Source organism: Corythoichthys intestinalis, chromosome 14 (genome assembly GCF_030265065.1).
Source record: "Corythoichthys intestinalis isolate RoL2023-P3 chromosome 14, ASM3026506v1, whole genome shotgun sequence".
In the NCBI taxonomy this organism is placed as follows: Eukaryota; Metazoa; Chordata; class Actinopteri; order Syngnathiformes; family Syngnathidae; genus Corythoichthys; species Corythoichthys intestinalis.
In genome coordinates, this window is record NC_080408.1 from 31,321,846 (window position 1) to 31,342,726 (window position 20,881).

Consider the following 20,881-nt stretch of genomic DNA (forward strand, 5'->3'; position numbering starts at 1 on the left):
CAGTGGCCAGTTTTATTGCTTTAAAATGGATTTTCAGCTTTGTGCTTTGGAGCTCAGTTAAATCAGAACCCAGAGATGTCTCTTATGAAAAAAAAAGTAAAAGACGTATAAATACGTCTTTGGGACACTGAAACAATTAAAAATAGTATGTATGTATACGTTTTGGGGAGCAAATGAGTAAATGTTCCCCTCGGGTTCAAATTGAAAGGGTTGAACAGATGACATATTTATGTCACTTCAGTCATACTCGGGAAGCCCGGCAGCATAACCAAGTCACGTCACCGCCCTGCGACATCGACAACAATGGTTGATATATATCCTATGTTCTTATGTACCGGTAGTTAAAACTGAGATTTGGCATTTAGTATGTGAGGAAATGAGGGAAAATAAAAATTAGAAGATGGAGGTTGGGGTTATTGCTGTTTTTGTTAACTTTTATTTTGCAAATCATTGAAGAAAATACAATTTTGAAAGAAAATCCGTTTTTGTATGTGTTATAGTAATAACTGTGCTAAAACACTTTTCTTTGCATTTCAGTAGTTTAAGAGGTTTGATCCCTCACACCCCCCCCCAAAAAAAATGTGAAAGAAAAATAAATAAATAAATACATAAAATTTCTGGCTCCGTGGCGACCTTCACGTCAGAGAGTTCCGGAAAGAAATTCTAGCCACTTTCACCCCTGCCTGTACCTACTGTAGATTGTAGATACAGTCTAGTATGTAATCATACACGTCTGAGGTAGCTATTGTATTTCCCGCCAGCTACAAGAAATTGTGAACATTGTTTTCAAATAAAGCAGTAAAGCCTCAACAGTGGGATTCAAACCAGCAACAAGAAAGTTTAGAAATCTTGCGTAGTTGCAAATGCTTAACTGCTGCACCATGAGAATGAGAACAAGAGTGCAGTGACACCACTATTATCAAACTGAGTGCACTGATCCTCTAAAAACAAAAACAACAAAATACAATTTTTTTTCCTGACATGACTTTTAGTTAAATAAAAAATAATCTACATAAAACTGCTGTAAAACTTGCAGTTATCAAAAAACAATTTACCATTTTTACAGAGATGGTTATAATTTGCAATCTGAAATTTGGAAGTTTGGTCTTTTATGGAAAGCAAACAAAAAAAGCTCAAAAAGCCATCATGTGCAATGAACAGCAAGTCTACCAATTGAGTTTGAGGCAGCTATTTTAGGCTCATTTCCTTAAATGAGGTCACCATCATCACCCAATGTGAGAGGAGATGCTAGATGAAGACATTTCTTTGTCTTATTTTGCACCAAATTCCTCTTAAATGAGTCCTCTCAGTCTTGCAGAATTTCCCAGTTGTAGGACGAATAAAGGCTTATTCAAGTCTTATCTTCCGTCCCGACAAAGGAGCCCAGTAGTGCAGAATCTCCACAAGGGAAATCATTGAAAAAGGCCATTTGAAGTTCAAGTTTGACCATTTCCTGGTTAGCCAGCCTTTTCAAGCAATCATTGGGCCGTTTCTCATGTCAATCATCACACCAGCGCAAGAAAGGAATTTTATAAATATTTTAACAAATCGTATGGTTATATTTTTCATAACTAGGGAATGTCAGAATATCTTGCTATCATTGAATCCAATATAGAGTAATATCTACTATTTCAAACTATTATTTCAAATACTATATTATTAAATATTTTTACTTTTTACATTTTGTACTATATTTTGCATTATTAAAATTTGCATTCAATATTTTTTGCCAGAGTTATAATGAACAGAGTAACGTTAACCAAGATTATTGAAAACAAATGAATAAAAATTCTTTTAAAAATATTTTGAACCATTTCAGGCTCAATCTGAATGACTTTCATCATTTGTATTTCTACTTCTTTATTCACTTTCAAATCTTTTATGTTCAATATTTCTTGGATTACAAAAAAATCCATGGTATATCTAACTATACAAGATACAAGAGCTTGAACATGTGTTACAATCAAAAGAATGACAGCACTATCCAGTCAAGTGTTGTTATTTGTGTTGCACTGCTTGAGGATAAGCGGCGAGGAAGATGGATGGAAAAAAAATTTAAATATACGTTGCGTAGGTTGCGATCCTGTTTGGTCACAGTACAACAACAGCGGCGAAAGCCTACTCAGCTTTGGTTGCAAAAATGTAGTCAGCACATGTTAGCAATTTGAGAGCCTGCTTCCCACACTGCCTCAGAAAGTTGGACGTGCCAATTCCAAGCACGTTATTAATGCAACAAATGATTTTAATAACCAAAAAGAAAGCAAGAACAACTTACCCCTTTGCCCATGTTGGATGTCCGCAAAAAGTGAAGGACGATGCTTGACTGACCTTACCACATGTGGCTTTTTTGGGGAGGCCTGACACCAACGTCTCCCCCCTCCTTCACACGGGGGTAACCCGAGTCAACACACACCCCCATTCCCTGACCCTAGTCTGGCTAACTCATTTCAAGATCTTCTCTTGACAGGGGAGGGGTGGTCGATGGGCAGCACCGCCTTCTGCTTAAAAATCCCCCCAACACTAACACAAACATGCCCACTCACAACAACAAACATTCAATCTGAGCTGTCAACACATGAAAGTAGGAAGCAGGCACCAGTGTGAACACCCAAATACAGTACATGTACAGGTAGTCCCCGGGCATAGACTTTAAAAAATCTATTGACCTGACACTTAGTCTTTCTTTGCGTCACGCCTTATCAGAGGGGGCCGAGCTTCCTTTAGTAATAGCCGAAGACGGCACACATGTTGGATTTAGGCTTGGATTTACATACGATTGGATTTAACTACGAAAGCTGTACCGCATACAAACAGGAAGGATTGTCTCAGGAGTGATTTTTCCGAGGATTCAAGGTGAATATTATATTTTTCGTAACATGTATGCGCGATTGAAGCATTTATTCGCAGGAATTTTCTTCTTTGTTTACACATGGAGGCAGCTAATTTTCGTAACTGACTAGCCTCATAGTTGGCAATATTTACGCGAAATAAACGCTAACTGCGCGGATTCTTTGCTTTTAATCAAGAATGGAGACTGTTTTACGTCCATATCTATGAAGAATTTGGCGATTTAAGCATTTATTCACAAGAATTTTCGCCAGAAAAGCTCCTGTTACGCCAGGCCGCAAGCCTCATTCGCTAACATAGTAGCATGGTATTTCGTCAATTTACGTAAAATAAACGCTAACTATACGGTCTCTTTGCTTTTAACCAAGAATTGAGACTGCTTTATGTCCATATCTATGAAGAATTCGGGGATTTAAGCATTTATTCGCAAGAATTTTCGCCACAAAAGCTCCTTTCATGCCAGCCGGCCGCTAGGCTCATTCGCTAACATAGTAGCATGGTACTTCGTCAGTATACGTAAAATGAATGCTAACTGTACGGTTTCTTTGCTTTTAACCATGAATCGAGACTGTTTTGCGTCCATATCTATGTAGAATTCGGGGATTTAAGCATTTATTCAGAAGAATTTTCGCCAGAAAAGCTCTGTTTATGCCTGGCGGCCGCTAGCCTCCTTCGCTAACAGTATATAATGTATAATGATAATAAAGGGATAATCTATTCTATAATAAGTTGCGATTGTATATAGAATTTATTAATTATCTATTTACATATTATTTATGATTGATCCTGCATGTCTTCCTCAAGTATTAAGTTTCTGATGTTAAATTGAGTGATATATTAGCTGTTTATTAGATGTTGAAAACTAACTACACTAAATTAAAAAAAAAAAAAAATTGCTATTTTGGTCAAAAACATATATGTAATATTGCTAATGATCCTGAAAATATAGGTGAATATCTCTGCATTTGGTGATTTTTATGCATCTAGTGTAAAATCTGGGACTTTTACAGCCATTTTAAACTGTGTTATACTTATACAGAAAATAATTAATTGGGATTTTATAAGGGAACGACTGAGTTTTTTTATGCCGCTGCTCATGGAGACTCATATATGGCTAAGGTAGGTGCCTGTTTTGGTTTTAGGTCGGTAGCAGCTTTGGTTTTGTAAAAAATTGAATTTCCCGTGTCATGTCAATAGGTTATGAAGTCTATGCCGCGGGTTACGATGTACCCGACTTAAGTGATTTCGATGCTACAATGCCGGAGTTTCGTCCGCGATTTGGTCTCCAGTCGTTTTTTTTTTTTTTTTTAAGTCACGTAAAAAGTACCTTATTGTACCCCACAGTATCTTATTTTTTTTACTTAATTTTATTAATAAGACTGTTCTGCCCTTTGGTGAAATGTGTATTTGATTATAATGTTGACTTTTGTTTTTGGGTGGCGGCTTATAATCAGGTGTGCCTTATAGTTCGAAAATTACAGTAAGCATAACGGCTGAAATGTGTCAAAGGCTGATCACCTCAAACCACACCCACACATGCCAATGGGGAACCTAAATTAGACAGTCAAGCAATAAGCAAAGGAAGATAACAAGGCTCATAAACAAAAAGAAAGTAAACTAAAGTCAAAATCAATACTAATAGACACCATGGCTCATTCACTGGCAATGTTCTTAACAACACTGCTGTTAACTGATCCATTCCCCAATAACCACGGTCTGCAGGGGGTATCATTGCAATGCTAGGGGCACCAAGTGTAATTGTAAACAATCACCTGCGCCTGCGGGCTCCTTGTTTTCATGCGCCCCTAGCAATTTGCCACCCCGGGAAACCGCCCAACCCGCCCGTGCCAGAAACAGCCGCTGTTAAGCATAATTAAGAAATATCAGTATTCGTGTTTACTGATATTTCTTAATAACAGCCAGTGTATTTTGGTGACGTAATAGTGGGGAAGTATCACATTTCATCAATGAAGATGGATGCTTCACCAAACTAAGTGTTTGTGACCTTTAAGTTTGATAATATGAATATAATAGTATTTTTCTTTTTTTACTAAGAAGGTGGATACATCACCTTGCTGAATACTAATGATTTATCATGAAATTGAAGTCTTTTGTGATTCAATAGCAAGCAAATGTGAGGACAGTATCTGAAGTGGCATAATTGATATATCAAAGTAAAATTTTACTATCTATGTTTTCTTGATGAATTAAACATTTTTAATTCATTCATTCATTCATTTTCCATGCTGCTTCATCCTCACGAGGGTCGCGGAGGTGCTGGAGCCTATCCCAGCTACCTATGGGCAGTAGGCAGGGGACACCCTGAGCAATAGTTTATATTAGATATAAATTTGGTTTTGTTGTCAGTTGTTACTTTACTCATTCGAATCAATTTAGCCCAATAATTTTGGTGAATGTTTAAGTTTATTATCACGTAGTTTGTAGCGGTGTATTGTTCAAACTGAAAACCCTAGGTCAGGGTGACACACTCCCTCCCCATGGTACATTAAAACTGTTTCAGCCTTTAAAGACACTCAGATTTACAATTTAGCGTGTTGAAGCAGAAAAAGCTTGAGAAAAGAATGCATTTACCGTAAAATACTTACAACTATGGTTGCCACAATTCTGCTAAAACAATGCATTTACAGTCAAATTAAAAACAACCAACCTTAAAAAAAGAACATTTTGGTATGTGTAACTGGAATGACAATGACATCACTGTGTTTGGTTCTTGTTCACTGTGTGTCAGGAATACGCAGGCAGGCAGGCAGGTGGTGTGTGGACCCAAATGCAGGGAAAGGGAAGCGAGGCAGAATGGCGGTGCAAAAGGTTTTTAATTAATGCCAACAAAAAACAAAGCACCAACAAAATGACTGGGGTATCGAAAAACTCTTAACAAACAAAAGTCAGGCTAATAAATCAACTTACTTTCAAAGCAGGGCGAGTAACACAAGGAACTGAGGGGGAAAACGCAGGCATGAACGTGGACAAGTACATTGACAATGACGCAACAAGGAGTGACAAGAAACTGGGTGCTTATATACACACACACGCAGACAAGGGGTAACGAGACAACGAGGAACAGCTGGGTAACACAGGAGGATGCAGATTAGAGGATACACTAGAAGAGGGCACAACAGGTGAAATCAATGGGCAATCACAGGGGCAAGTCACACTAGGAGAAAACTAACACAAACCCTAACACTGTGGTAGTTGACAGTGTTGTTAATCTTACTTTTAAAAAAGTAATTATTTACAGTTACAAATTATTTCTCTGAAAAAGTAATTGAGTTAGTAACTTAGTTACCTCAATATAAGAGTAATTTGTTACTCAGCAAAATAACTTACTTTTAATGTTCTACACGTTTTTACGTTATACATTTTATAACATCTTTCATGTCAAAGATGTTTATATTAACTGATTGAATAATAAGAACACTGTATACAATATTTAAGAACATTTGGTATTCATTTGGATCAAACATATTAGTCTGTTAAGAAAACAAATGTAAACTTCTGACCATTCACCATTGCAAATATCTGAAACTGTATGTTAGGCCTACTGCACAATAAGCAGACCACTATCCTTAAATATTAAAGTAACAATATTAAATATTGAAAATAATTCAAGTTTGAGAACGCTACCTTTGAAATTCCCTGGCCAGTCTCCATTATCACTGTCTTGTTGTGTTACTTTGCCAGAGCTTGCCGTGCAGTGAGACAGCGTGAGGATGAGGGTACGATCCACTCACCTAGCCAATCATGATCGCGTTTGCAACATTGTCACCATCCCATTCCCTCCTCCCCCTCCTGCTCTGCTCCCTTTCTGTTTCAGACCGCTGACGTGTGACAATATTAGACAACTCACACTTCATTCAACCAAATTGTAGTACTGCGCCCCTTCACATCCTCGGTAGCGGCCTTGCAATGATGGGAAAATTAATTAGATTACTCACTACTAAAAAAATAACATCGTTAGAAACGCCGTTATACTAACGGCATTATTAACAACACTTAGTTGAGCGTGCTGACTACTGAGCTAATAGCCCAGCCTAGCTTCTCAGTTCTCAGGTTATAATGTTTTCCTAACATTTGACACGCACAGCATAAATTCCAACCAGCCTTCAGAACCTGGTTGGTCAGGAAGCTTATCTGCCAAGGGGTCAGTGACAATTTGAATCCCGGTGGGAGAGTGTTAAAGAAATGAGGCAGTGATGTCCCCACCAGTGTTGTTAATCTTATTTTTTTAAAAAATAATTAATTACAGTTACAAATTACTTCTCCAAAAAAGTAAATGAGTTAGTAACTCAGTTACCTGAATGTAAGAGTAATTAGTTACTTGGCAAAGTAACTGATGTTACTATTTGTTTTTGTTTGTTTGTTTGTTTGTTTGTTTGTTTTTTTTCACTCCAAAAAAAACAAAAATAAAACAACAACAACACAGGTCACACAATGTGAAGTTAAAGGGTTTTTGGGATAATTGGCCCCAGCCCAATTCTTTACCCTAAACTTATAGTGGGGCAAATAAGTATTTAGTCAAGTTTTCCTACTTCAAAAGATTAGAGAGGCCTGTAATTGTCAACATGGGTAAACCTCAACCATGAGAGACAGAATGTGGAAGAAAAAACAGAAAATCACATTGTTTGATTTTTAAAGAATTTATTTCTAAATTAGAGTGGAAAATAAGTATTTGGTCACCTACAAACAAGCAAGATTTCTGTCTGTCAAATAGGTCTAACTTCTTCCAATGAGGTCTAACGAGGCTCCACTCGTTACCTGTATTAATGGCACCTGTTTTAACTCATTATCGATATAAAAGACACCTGTCCAAAATCTCAGTCAGTCACACTCCAAACTCCACTATGGCCAAGACCAGAGAGCTGTCGAAGGACACCAGAGACAAAATTGTAACCTGCACCAGGCTGGGAAGAGTGAATCTGCAATAGGTAAAACGCTTGGTGTAAAGAAATTAACTGTGCGAGCAATTATTAGAAAATGGAAGACATACAAGACCACTGATAATCTCCCTCGATCTGGGGCTCCATGCAAGATCTCACCCCGTGGCGTCAAAATGATAACAAGAACGGTGAGCAAAAATCCCAGAACCACACGGGGGGACCTAGTGAATGACCTACAGAGAGCTGGGACCACAGTAACAAAAACTACTATCAGTAACTGTCAGGGACGCGGGCAGGCAAGGCAGGTTGTGTGGACCCAATTGCAGGGCAACAAAAGCGGCAAGGCAGGTGAACTCAAAAAACGTTTTAATTATAACTAACCAAAGGCACAAAGTACAAACAAAAGGACTGTGGATCAAAAAGGCAAGGTTCAAACAAAACTTACTTTACCGGAGGGACTAATACACGAGGGCTTGGAAAGGGCTTCAACTTGGACGCAGACACTGACATTGACATAGACAATGACGCCACCAGGAGTGACAAGAAACTGGGTCATTATATACGCAGACAAGGGGTAACGAGACGAGGAACAGCTGGGTAACACAGGTGGATGCAGATTGCAGGATACACTGGGAAAACACACACAGGTGAGAGCAATGGGTAATCACAGGGACAAGTCACACAAGGAGAAACCAAACACAAAACCTAACAGTACCCCCCCCTCAAGGGACGGATCCCAGACGTCCCGAGGAAACAAAAAGTCAGAAGGTTGCTCGGAGGAGGGAGCAACACCAGCCCGTCACGGCCAGTCAGGCGGGCGTCCAGGACACCAGACGTGGGCCGATCGCACGGGTCGATCGGGAGGGCGCCCGGGGCGCCAGACATTGGGTGACCGCACGGGCAGATCAGGCGGGCGTCCCAGACGAGGTAGTGCTCGGTCGTCCATACCGCCACGTTGTGGCAGGAAACGAGCAGCATCGTCGGGGCGAGGGTCAGGAACTTCGGAGTCTGCTGGCGGGACAGCAGCGGTGTCGTCTGCTGGCGGGACAGCAGCGGTGTCGTCTGCTGGCGGGACAGCAGCGGTGTCGTCTGCTGGCGGGACAGCAGCGTGGTCATCTGCTGGCGGGACAGCAGCGTGGTCGTCTGCTGGCGGGACAGCAGCGTGGTCGTCTGCTGGCGGGACAGCAGCGTGGTCGTCTGCTGGCGGGACAGCAGCGTGGTCGTCTGCTGGCGGGACAGGAGCGTGGTCGTCTGCTGGCGGGACAGCAGCTTGGTCGTCTGCTGGCGGGACAGCAGCTTGGTCGCAGGAATCTGCTGGCGGGACAGCAGCGTGGTCGTCTGCTGGCGGGACAGCAGCCTGGTCGTCTGCTGGCGGGACAGCAGCGTGGTCGTCTGCTGGCGGGACAGCAGCGTGGTCGGCTGCTGGCGGGACAGCAGCGTGGTCGTCTGCTGGCGGGACAGCAGCTTGGTCGTCTGCTGGCGGGACAGCAGCTTGGTCGTCTGCTGGCGGGACAGCAGCTTGGTCGCAGGAATCTGCTGGCGGGACAGCAGCGTGGTCGTCTGCTGGCGGGACAGCAGCGTGGTCGTCTGCTGGCGGGACAGCAGCGTGGTCGTCTGCTGGCGGGACAGCAGCGTGGTCGTCTGCTGGCGGGACAGCAGCTTGGTCGTCTGCTGGCGGGACAGCAGCTTGGTCGTCTGCTGGCGGGACAGCAGCTTGGTCGTCTGCTGGCGGGACAGCAGCTTGGTCGCAGGAATCTGCTGGCGGGACAGCAGCGTGGTCGTCTGCTGGCGGGACAGCAGCGTGGTCGTCTGCTGGCGGGACAGCAGCTTGGTCGCAGGAGTCTGTTGGTGCAGTCGGCGCGGGCACTTGACTGCGTGGAGTCGGCGCGGGAGGAACTTGACTGCGTGGAGCCGGCGCGGGAGGAACTTGACTGCGTGGAGCCGGCGCGGGAGGAACTTGACTGCGTGGAGCCGGCGCGGGAGGAACTTGACTGCGTGGAGCCGGCGCGGGAGGAACTTGACTGCGTGGAGCCGGCGCGGGAGGAACTTGACTGCGTGGAGCCGGCGCGGGAGGAACTTGACTGCGTGGAGCCGGCGCGGGAGGAACTTGACTGCGTGGAGCCGGCGCGGGAGGAACTTGACTGCGTGGAGCCGGCGCGGGAGGAACTTGACTGCGTGGTGCCGGCGCGGGAGGAACTTGACTGCGTGGTGCCGGCGCGGGAGGAACTTGACTGCGTGGAGCCGGCGCGGGAGGAACTTGACTGCGTGGAGCCGGCGCGGGAGGAACTTGACTGCGTGGAGCCGGCGCGGGAGGAACTTGACTGCGTGGAGCCGGCGCGGGAGGAACTTGACTGCGTGGTGCCGGCGCGGGAGGAACTTGACTGCGTGGAGCCGGCGCGGGAGGAACTTGACTGCGTGGAGCCGGCGCGGGAGGAACTTGACTGCGTGGAGCCGGCGCGGGAGGAACTTGACTGCGGGGAGTCGGCGCGGGAGGAACTTGACTGCGGGGAGCCGGCACGGGAAGCCGAGCCGTCAAGACGTGCCCACGACGTCGGCGTGGACGAGATCGCCGAGGCTTTTGGACAGGGTTCATTGACAGACTGGGTGGTATGGAATAAGGGAGGCCTGAAAAAAACCGAGAGGGTGAAGAAAAGGGCATGGAGAAAAAATCTGGGTCGGAGTCAGAGTCAGAATAGAGGAGGTCATATAAATTGTGATCCTCCTCAAAATCTGAAAAATCAGAGTCCAAAAAAATGCGTTGTGGTCTGTGGGTGGGGCATTACATGGTGAAGGAGGGTAGTAGGAACCACGGCCCTTACCTGGGCGCCCCCGCTGGCCACCACGCGGAGGTCCAGTGTAGATAGCCAAACGGGAACCCAGGTAAGGGTCCAGGGAAAAAGGCTGGGAAGGGGACGTGGTATAACCGAGGCGTGACAAAAACTGAGAGGGTGAAGAATAGGGCATGGCATCAAAATCTGGGTAGGAGTCGGTGTCAGAAAGAAAATCATATGAACTGTGATATTCTTCAAAATCAGAAAAATCGGAATCTAAAAAAACGTGGCGAGGCAGAACATAATCAGAGGAACGGGCGGATGAACGTCGGCGTGCACGCCGGTGCCGGATCTTTCCCGCTGGGTCCACAATTGTTTGCGTCATTATGTCAGGGACGCGGGCAGGCAGGCAGGTTGTGTGGACCCAATTGCAGGGAAACAAAAGTGGCAAGGCAGGTGAACTCAAAAAACGTTTAATGATATCTAACAAAAACACAAAGTACAACTGAAAGCACTGAGGATCAAAAGGGCAAGATTCAAACAAAACTTACTTTACCGGAGGGACTAATACACGAGGGCTTGGAAAGGGCTTCAACTTGGACGCAGACACTGACATTGACATAGACAATGACGCCACCAGGAGTGACAAGAAACTGGGTCATTATATACGCAGACAAGGGGTAACGAGACGAGGAACAGCTGGGTAACACAGGTGGATGCAGATTGCAGGATACACTGGGAAAACACACACAGGTGAGAGCAATGGGTAATCACAGGGACAAGTCACACAAGGAGAAACCAAACACAAAACCTAACAGTAACACAATGCACCGCCAAGGACTAAGATCCTGCACTGCCAGACGTGTCCCCCTGCTGAAGCCAGTAAACATCCAGGCCCGTCTGCGGTTGGCTAGAGAGCATTTGGATGATCCAGAAGAGGACTGGGAGAATGTGTTATGGTCAGATGAAACCAAAATTGAACTTTTTGGTAGAAACACAGTTTCTCGTGTTTGGAGGAGAAAGAATACTGAATTGCATCCGAAGAACACCATACCCACTGTGAAGCATGGGGGTGGAAACATCACGCTTTGGGGCTGTTTTTCTGCAAAGGGACCAGGACGACTGATCTGTGTAAAGGAAAGAATGAATAGGGCCATGTATCGAAAATTTTCAGTGAAAATCTCCTTCCATCAGGAAGGGCATTGAAGATGGGACGTGGCTGGGTCTTTCAGCATGACAATGATCCCAAACTCACAACCAGGGCAACAAAGACGTGGCTTCGTAATAAGCATTTCAAGGTCCTGGAGTGGCCTAGCTAGTCTCCAGATCTCAAACCCATAGAAAATCTGTGGAGGGAGTTGAAAGTCTGTGTTGCCCAACGACAGCCCCAAAACATCACTGCTCTAGAGGAAATCTGCATAGAGAAATGGGCCAAAATACCGGCAACAGTGTGTGAAAAGCTTGTGAAGAGTTACAGAAAACGTTTGGCCTCACTTATTGCCAACAAAGGGTACATAACAAAGTATTGAGATGAACTTTTGGTATTGACCAAATACTTATTTTCCAACATGATTTGCAAATAAATACTTTAAAAATCAAACAATGTGATTTTCTGGGGGGTTTTTCCACACTCTGTCTCTCATGGTTGAGGTTTACCCATGTTGACAATTACAGGCCTCTCTAATATTTTCAAGTGGGAGAACTTGCACAATTAGTGGTCGACTAAATACTTATTTGCCCCGCTGTAACTACACACAGGGGTATTGCTGATATTGCGATAACTACATAGTAACCTTGCTATGTTTAGAAGTCATTTAATTTTGTGAATCAAACATTAAAGTTGTTAAAATTGCTCCCGTTATTGCATGAGTTCTGTTCTGTCTACTTTTGACATGTAAAAGTTTTTAAATGGTTTCATCATTGAAAGATAGATTCAAGTCAAGATTTTGCCAATGCGTACCGCACGCAGGCTATTTTTAGACCGTGACGTCGCATCGTAAAGCGGAAGTAAAGCCGAAGTGGGACATTATAGACCCGCCCTCGCATAGAAACAACGTAATTAGTGCTACTTTTCTCCGGTAATCTTTCAAAAACGAACTTGCTTTTTTGGAACTTGTAGAAACGACTCTAGACATTACGACGTATGAAGGATGTTTTCTTCATACCTTTCCGGAAACCCAAAACTCGGGAGGAAAAAATGTGAAGACTGAATCAACTTGCGCGGACTTTAACACCAGCTCGGCAAATCCATTCACGTTTCATCTGCAGTAAACATTATGTTGGGCTGGCATTGTCTTTCAGAGGACAAAGAGGTAAGCCATTTTTATATTTTTAACTTATTTTTTTCGCGTAACGTTGTGCCGTACTGCTTCTGTCTGACAATGAATGACCTGAAAAGAATTACAATGGTATCTGACTGCCACTGTTACCATTTCTGTTATATATATTAAAAAAAACAACTTTAGTAAGGGGGAAGTGTAAATGAATTATAGGATTAAGATGTGTTATCAATGAAAAAATTAAAATTGTTCGTTGGCTGTCACTGAGTAGCATTTGCGATCGCTACACAAAGCTAACTAAATTACCCCCAAGAAAGGTAAGAGACGTTGGACAACCAGAGGATATATAAGAAAGACAGGGCTGATGGTAAAGGATAGCTTGTTGAAACAGGAGAATGTCATTGTCAGTCGCATCGATAAAAAAGCTTAAGCTATGCTTAGGTCGGCTCATTTTTTTTCGTCTTTTTCAGCCTTCGACACTTAAGCCATCTCTTTAACTGAACATTTTTATGTCCTTCCACATCTTTGCCAGTCAATTTGGCACCAGGCACATCATTTTCGGAGAGAATTGTTAGGTTTAGCTCTGTAAACATCTCCTTCGTACACGATTTCCATTCATTTCCTATTAGGGACAAACGGTGGCTTGTCCCTTCTTAGCAACAGTAGCTAATGTCATGAATATTAATGAGCGGAAGTGACGTGTTGCTTGCGGTACGCCATTTAGGAAAATTTTGGATAAAAAAGTTACATAGGTTCGCAAGGAAGGTTTTCTACAGCAGAGCCTTCCTGAGAAGTCCACTGCTTTAAGATGGCGGCTGTTTTCGAATGCCGGTGAGTCTATCATTTTTCATCTAGTTCTATATACATGTGATATCTACCGTAGCATCATGTGGGCGTAGTTTGTAGGCCACAATCAGGTATTATTGGGGCCACCTAGCATCGCGTTTGCATCGGTGTTGCAACTCCCTTTTCTCTTCCCCACTACCGCTCTGCTCTCTCCGTGAGTCCGTGTCTCTCAGACTTTTCTCGCGTCATTCAACCAAAGTTGTAGTAGTAATGTATAGTAACGCACGCCTTTACAGCATCAGTAACGGTAACAGCGTTGCAAAGATGAGATGAAAGATGAAAATTAATTAGATTACTCACTACTGAAAAACAATGCCTTTATACTCTAACACTGTCATGAACAACCCTGGTCCCCACCAACAAAACCAGTTTTGTCTACAGATGGATCATGGTATAGATTCATTTTTCAATGATTTTCAGTTTTGAACAAATCTAGCGGAAAATTTACAGTTACCAAAGCACTATACGATTTTATACCCCAATTTAATACTTTTCCTGTTTATTTTGTTGTTGTTGTTGTTTTTTTAAAGGGAACCTCGGACTTAAAGACTTGTAGGCTCTAATTAGCCACAATTGTTCTCTGTTAGAAACACATAAAATAGTGCCATTAATTAAAAAATCTATAATATTTAGAATGTTTTGAACTCCGGGGGGGCGCCATGTTTTATGGACGCTTGTGGTGATGACGTACGTAGATTGTCACTGTCACTCAATGAATACTACCGGGTTACTGCAATTTCTTCTATGCGGCGAGACGTCTAACACGTGCGCTCATCGTTAAAAGCAGCGAATAGTTACTATTTGTGTTTTTATTGAGTCTTTTATCACCTGTTCAGTGCCTCAAAATACTTTTTGCCCCTGTTTCACTCTCATACTTGTAAGCATTTTGTTTTCTTGTGGTAGCTTTAAAGCAGATTGTTGATCCGTTGACCATATTAGTTCCGTAGCATATTTATAACCACCCTTATTTGATATTACTAAGTATTTTCTTAAGGCATCTTCAGTATTTTCTGTAGTATGTTCTGTCTGTATGCATCCAAACAAAGCAAGCTAAAAGCGCACGGTAGTACTTTGGATCTCGTCACGACTCATCCCGTCTTTGCTGTTCATTTTGCTTTTGCTGCTTGTTTTGTGAAATATTGATAGTGCTGCCATGCTCATTCATGTGCCTCTTGGTTTCAAATTGAAAGGGTTGAACAGATGACATGTTTATGTCGCTAGAGTCATACTCTGGAAGCCCGGCAGCGTAACCATGTGACGTCACCGCGCTGCGACGTCAACAACAATGTTGACCTACTAGTTAAACTAATTTCACAAATTGTATAAAAATTAAAACATCAAGAGGGGTTTCAACGTCAAATTAACTCATAATAATGCTTATCTTTTAAGAACTACAAGTCTTTCTATTCGTGCATCGCTTTAAATTTGTAAATTTATGACAACCAGAGCTGCCATAATTTTACAATAAATTTTGTGTTGGTTTTTTTTTTTCTTTCAGTGCATGCCGACCGAATGAAGGGAATAAAAATGGGTGCCATTTTTACATGTAGACCAAAGTGGAAATGTCTGGTCAGCACAAGGTTTAAAAAAAAAAAACGTATTGCTGTTCAGAGCTAGTTGGGAGGGGCAGCTGATATTAACGTTAACATATTGAAGGCATACGCCGATGTGCCCACACGACAGATGTCGTATGTGATCCTGTGACATCGCCACCCTGCAATATTTCACACTCGCTGCCAACGCCTGCTTTTTTGGCTTCTTGCCTTGTTACTTTTTTTTGCACTTGAGGCAGAGGAATCACTTCATTAGGGATGCCTGCATTATCTCCTGTATGGAAATTAAAAGCAAATGGTCGACTGGTCCTTTCCAGCAACGTTTTCCAAATTTATGCTTTGACATACTTTGACACCATGTAACTATTCCCTGCCCCCAAATTACACATCCTTCATCTTCTGAACCGCTTATCCTCACGAGGTGTCGCTGGAGTACTGGAGCCTATCCCAGCTATGAAACTAGTAGATTACAGCCATCCCTCACAGCCAAAATGGATTGGACATCTATCCCTGGTAGCCAATGAGTTAAGGACTCACGCAGGCATGGCAAGATTGAAATATTACAAATGAGATGTAAAGGAAAAATATAACATTTTTTTAATGTAAATTGCAATGGAAAGAATCTTTTTTTCTGAAATAATTTTTTCTGATGGGTAATGGTGGAGGAAAAACACAATTAAAAGGTAATATTTCCCAGAAGTAGACCAAAATTTAAGTACTATTTTCGCTAATCAAATCACAGTAGGAGATTGTTCCACCTACTTGTCAAGTATTACCTACCCACTTTAATAGAACCAAGAAGCGAAACTAGTTCAATCTCAGAGGGGAAAAAGGAGAAAGACAGCGACAGATTGAATTGGGACAGGATCTATGAAGAGGAGCTTTTTTTTCCTTTTTTTTTTTTTTTTTAAATCTATTTTCTTACCCATTTCAAGTGTATCAGCGTAAAAGGTCTGTGCATACAACTGACGCCAGCTATTACACAGTTCATAGGCCTTTGTTGTGTTATGTTTGTTGTGCATTATTTTCTCCTTTATCAGAGGTCTAAGAAATGCACCATTAGCATACATCTTTCAAATGATCATTCATACTAGATGTCTTTTTTTTTTTTTTTTTTTTTAACCGCAAAAAGTGTCAGGGCGTGGAAGCGAGGTGGGCCCAAACCCAGGGAAACGGGGAGGCGAGGCAAGGTGGAGGTGAACTCAAAATGGTTTAACCTCTAATGACAAATAAAAGTCCCCCCAAAAAAAACCAAAAAAAAAGCTACAAACCAAACTCGAGAAGAACATAAGACTGGGAATCAAATTCTCTGGGATACAGGAACACCAGGCATAGACCTAGACAGAAATAAGTAGTGATGGGTCCAGTGACACCGCCGAGCCGAGCTCATGAAGCAACCCCTGCGTCGGTGCGCGTATCGCTACAAGAAAATCACATGACCGATGCATGAACTCATTGAACTGTGTCGAAACAGTCGTGACGCGGCAAACTGGTTAACTTCCAAAGGAAGCGTGTCTGTCAAGTACAATTAATTTTAAGGTAACTCTTAGTTTATTAGTGTGATGGTTACACGCAGGTCCGTCGTTTGCGGTGCATGGAAATGTCCCTTTTGACGGCTTCAAGGAACTAAACTGTATTTAACCTGCTAACATAGTGGTCAGAGCACTCACTTTTCGTCCGCAACGCGTTGGGCACGCAGGTACAAGTCCTTGTCTGACTGTGTTGAACGGATTACGTCGCACGGCGCGGCTCTAAGAATACCGGATATGTTATTATTAACATTATTTTTTTGCCGGCAAAATGTCGCATTTGTACTTTCAAGCTGTCATATTCAAACAGGAGCCACCTCCTCAATGCTGAAGCATTATTGGACCAAGCATGAGAATGAAGTTTCTGATAATCCCAAAATAAACACAGGTATAGAGCCATTCCTTTACTTTCCCACAGTAGCTTTTTTTGGTAATTTATTAGAAATCGGTAATTAAGCTATGATTTATTTACTGTCCACTTCAATTTTTTTCTGATGGGCTATGGTAGCACTTGGATGACGAAGTGGGGAGTCAATGAGACAATGCAACTGTAGATGAAATTGCAAAAGTGCAAGGACGCATGGCTGAGCCCAACATGGCACGCAATGCAGATTTTCTTCAATACTGGAGGAGCCAATGGACATCCTATCCAAACCTCTTTCAACTGGCTAAGAAATTCTTGTGCATGCTGGCATTGTTGGTTCCATGCGAGTGTGTGTTGCCCACAGCAGGTGAAATTAAAATAAATAAAAAGGAACCAACTAAATATCAAACATTTAAAAAACTATGTTTTTGAATAAAATTTACAAAAAGTCCTCAAGCATCCTCATTCACTCATTCTTTATTACTTACATTTTCACATGATTATATATGTTCGCATAATTTAAAGATTATGGAATAATGCAATATGAATGCAAAGACTTAAATGAGTTGATTTTACATACTATGTCTCAATTCAGCGTCAATCTGTCAAGTGGGTTGCCTGTAGGGATTTTTTTATGTCCAGCAGGTGTCAGTATTCAATGACACAGTATCCACACTGCGTCAACACAGTGTGTCACTGTGTCGACACGCTTCATGATGTCTCACGGACCCATCACTAGAAATAAGAGCGCTTGGACAGGATATCGACATCAGATAGACAATGACCCAACAAGAACAGACAGCACATGGGGAACTTAAATACAGACATGGGGTAATGGGGCAATGAAGCACAGGTGGGTGACAAAAGAGGCAGTGGGTTGGTCAACACACAAGGAGCAGACCACAACAGGTTAAATCAGTGCGTAATCACAATGACCAGACACACTACGGCAAAATCTTAACAGAACTCAGCTCAAGGCATGACAAAATGTATGTTTATTTATCTTCACTTATAGACCAAAAAATAAAATCCTTTCCGCGATTAATTCAGCTTTGTGTTCAATAAGATCACCATTCTAATGTGTTATTGTTTTAATAAAGGTTGGTTATAAATTGCTCTTAACACATACCTATGTTCCAATTATTCCCCATGTGCCACTTAAGAAATTAACACCTCTCAAATGAATACCTCCTTCCACCCATTGTGATTATCAACACTTGGATATTATAGGAGACAGTTTTTCTTCATATTTTTCAAACAGTGCACTGGTGTCTCATTAATGTCTTTAGCACGCTTATATAAAAACTAGGGCTGTCAAACGATTAAAAATTTTAATCGAGTTAATTACAGCTTAAAAATTAATTAATCGTAATTAATCGCAATTAATCGCAATTCAAACCATCTATAAAATATGCCATATTTTTCTGTAAATTATATATATATTCTGTAAAATAAATTGTTGGAATGGAAAGATAAGACACAAGATGGATATATACATTCAACATACGGTACATAAGGACTGTAGTGAGCGTTTCACTCTACTGTCATTTAAATCTGTCTATGCTGTCCTCACTCCGAAGCGTCTACTTTTTCCAAAGCTAGACAGCTAGTGAACGACGCCATAATAATCAGACTTCTTTCTTTTTCATCTGATTTATTAATAAAATGGCCTCAAACCATTGTCCTCTTTAGACCGTCGTAAAACTACAAAAAAAGTAAACAAGCATTGCATTAGCAACAACGTTAGCTTAGCACGCTATACAGGTTCACTAAACATAAACAAAAAGCGTCTCATACAAAAAATATAACATTTCGCTTACTAACATAATATATACATTATTTACAACAACCATACTTACGGACAAATCTTGTCCAAGGATCATATAAGCACAATATTACAATGTAGGCGTCAGCCCGAGACGTCGTGCAGCCATATTGAACTGGCAAGACAACAATAAACCATGTCGCAAAGCGACCACAAGAGTTCGCTGTTAGACAGCACAAAAAGCCTTGCTGTAAAACTTACCAAAAGGCAGACTACTGTCTGAGCGGGACATGTGCGTTAATTGCGTCAAATATTTTAATGTGATTAATTTTAAAAATTAATTACCGCGCGTTAACGCGATAATTTTGACAGCCCTGATAAAAACACTACCGACAGACGTCATGCGGAGACAAGCCATGATCAGAACATGTGTGAGCTGAAATTCTGACCCCTGCAGGAAAAAACCAAAAGTCACTTCTGATGATGATGACTTAGTAATCAGTGGTGTCCAAACTATTCCACATAGGGCCGCAGTGGGTGCTAGATTTCATTCCTACAAAACAAGATGACATCTTTTCACCATTCTGGTGTCTCACAAGTGTAATCAGTTGATTGCAGTCAGGTGCTGCTTGTTTTAGCACAAACTTCATTGGTTAAACTGTCTGTGCTCGATTGGTAGGAACAAAAACCAGGACCCACAGCGGCCCTTGCGGACAGGTTTGGACACCCATGAAGTTTTTTTTCAATTGCTCTAGTACAGGGGTGCCCAGTCCTGGTCCTCGAGAACCCCTATCCAGCTTGTTTTCCACGTCTCCCTCCTCTAACACACCTGAATCAACTAATCAGGATCGTTATCAGGCTGCTGCAGAGCTTGCTGATGGAGGGAGACACGGAAAACAAGCTGGATAGGGGCTCTCAAGGAACGGAATTGGGCACCCTTGCTCTCGTACGTTTCTCTGCTCAGACTTGAAATTCTCAAAACTACTTGTTCAATCCTCACAACATTCTATCACTAGTGAACATCAAAATAGCAGTTTCTTATGTTTTTTTAAGAAGTCCGTGCAAATGATTTGTGCAATTTTCTGCTGTTTCCTACATTATCAGTTGCATCTGTTATTATAGTCGAAATGGATTATAATGGATCTCCATTGAATAGTCTGAATAGACCCACAACAGTCTTTCCATGCAAAATGGATTAACATGTTGTCAGAATATGTCAACATGTGTGTGCTTATTTCCAAGCATTTTCAATACTTATTTTGACGTAACGTATTTTAACCTGCTGCAATTTGTAATAGTTTGGGACAAAGTGAGTTTACACCACGTCAACATAATCAGGGAACTGTTTGCAACCCACAACAGAATTGTAATTGAACTCCTCCCACCATACTTCCCATTCCTCAATTTTTCTCCACATGGTGATGGCAAGTGTATGATCACCAGACTTACACTCAGATGACTCTCCTTGATGCCATGAATGCAGCATGTAGTGACATCACAGCCGATGCCTGAAGAGGCTGGATAAGGCATTCCAGAAAATTCTGCATGCTGTATAGCAAGAGAGAAAATCCATTGTGATGTGGATGAAAATTTGTGGTCCAACAGAGAGGAACGTCAAGAATAAAGAACGGGGGGGAAATCCCAACAGCACTTGTTTAGTTGTGCCAATTGTCTTATGTTCACATTACTAATTTTGTTTTTTTTCTTTGTGATACTATGGGCTGTCTTTTGCTCTCTGAATCGCAATGACATGGCCTGTCAAGACATTGTAAAAACAGTAAACTGTAGTGTAAACTGAATCTCATCCAGTCCCTTGCAATCCGTCTCCCACACACAAAGTTGTAACTTGCAATTTTCATCAAAACGTACGTAAAAAATCTTCGGCATCAGAGCCTTCCACCAGAGTAAGCTATATTGAAAGCATGACAGAGCAATTTCACCGCCTTGTCTGCACACAATGAAACAAGAACTTGTCATGCAGACATGTTCATTAACACAGAAATTTAATTTTGAGCGAAAGACTAAGAAT

General features: G+C 42.0%; 1 protein-coding gene across 2 annotated transcripts in view; it reads right to left on the bottom strand.

The window, feature by feature from the left end:
- atp1a2a (ATPase Na+/K+ transporting subunit alpha 2a) overlaps window positions 1-20,390 on the bottom strand; it is a 141,526-nt gene extending 121,136 nt beyond the window's left edge. Inside the window, exon 1 of one of the 2 annotated variants that reach the window (XM_057857117.1) lies at window positions 20,302-20,390. In XM_057857117.1, coding sequence (XP_057713100.1) covers window positions 20,302-20,382 — 81 coding nt within the window. In that variant the 5' untranslated portion in view covers window positions 20,383-20,390. Of the gene's footprint in view, window positions 1-2,275; window positions 2,678-20,301 lie in introns of those variants that run through there. The other variant, XM_057857118.1, reaches the window with a different exon arrangement.
- Between the last annotated feature and the right edge of the window lie 491 nt (window positions 20,391-20,881).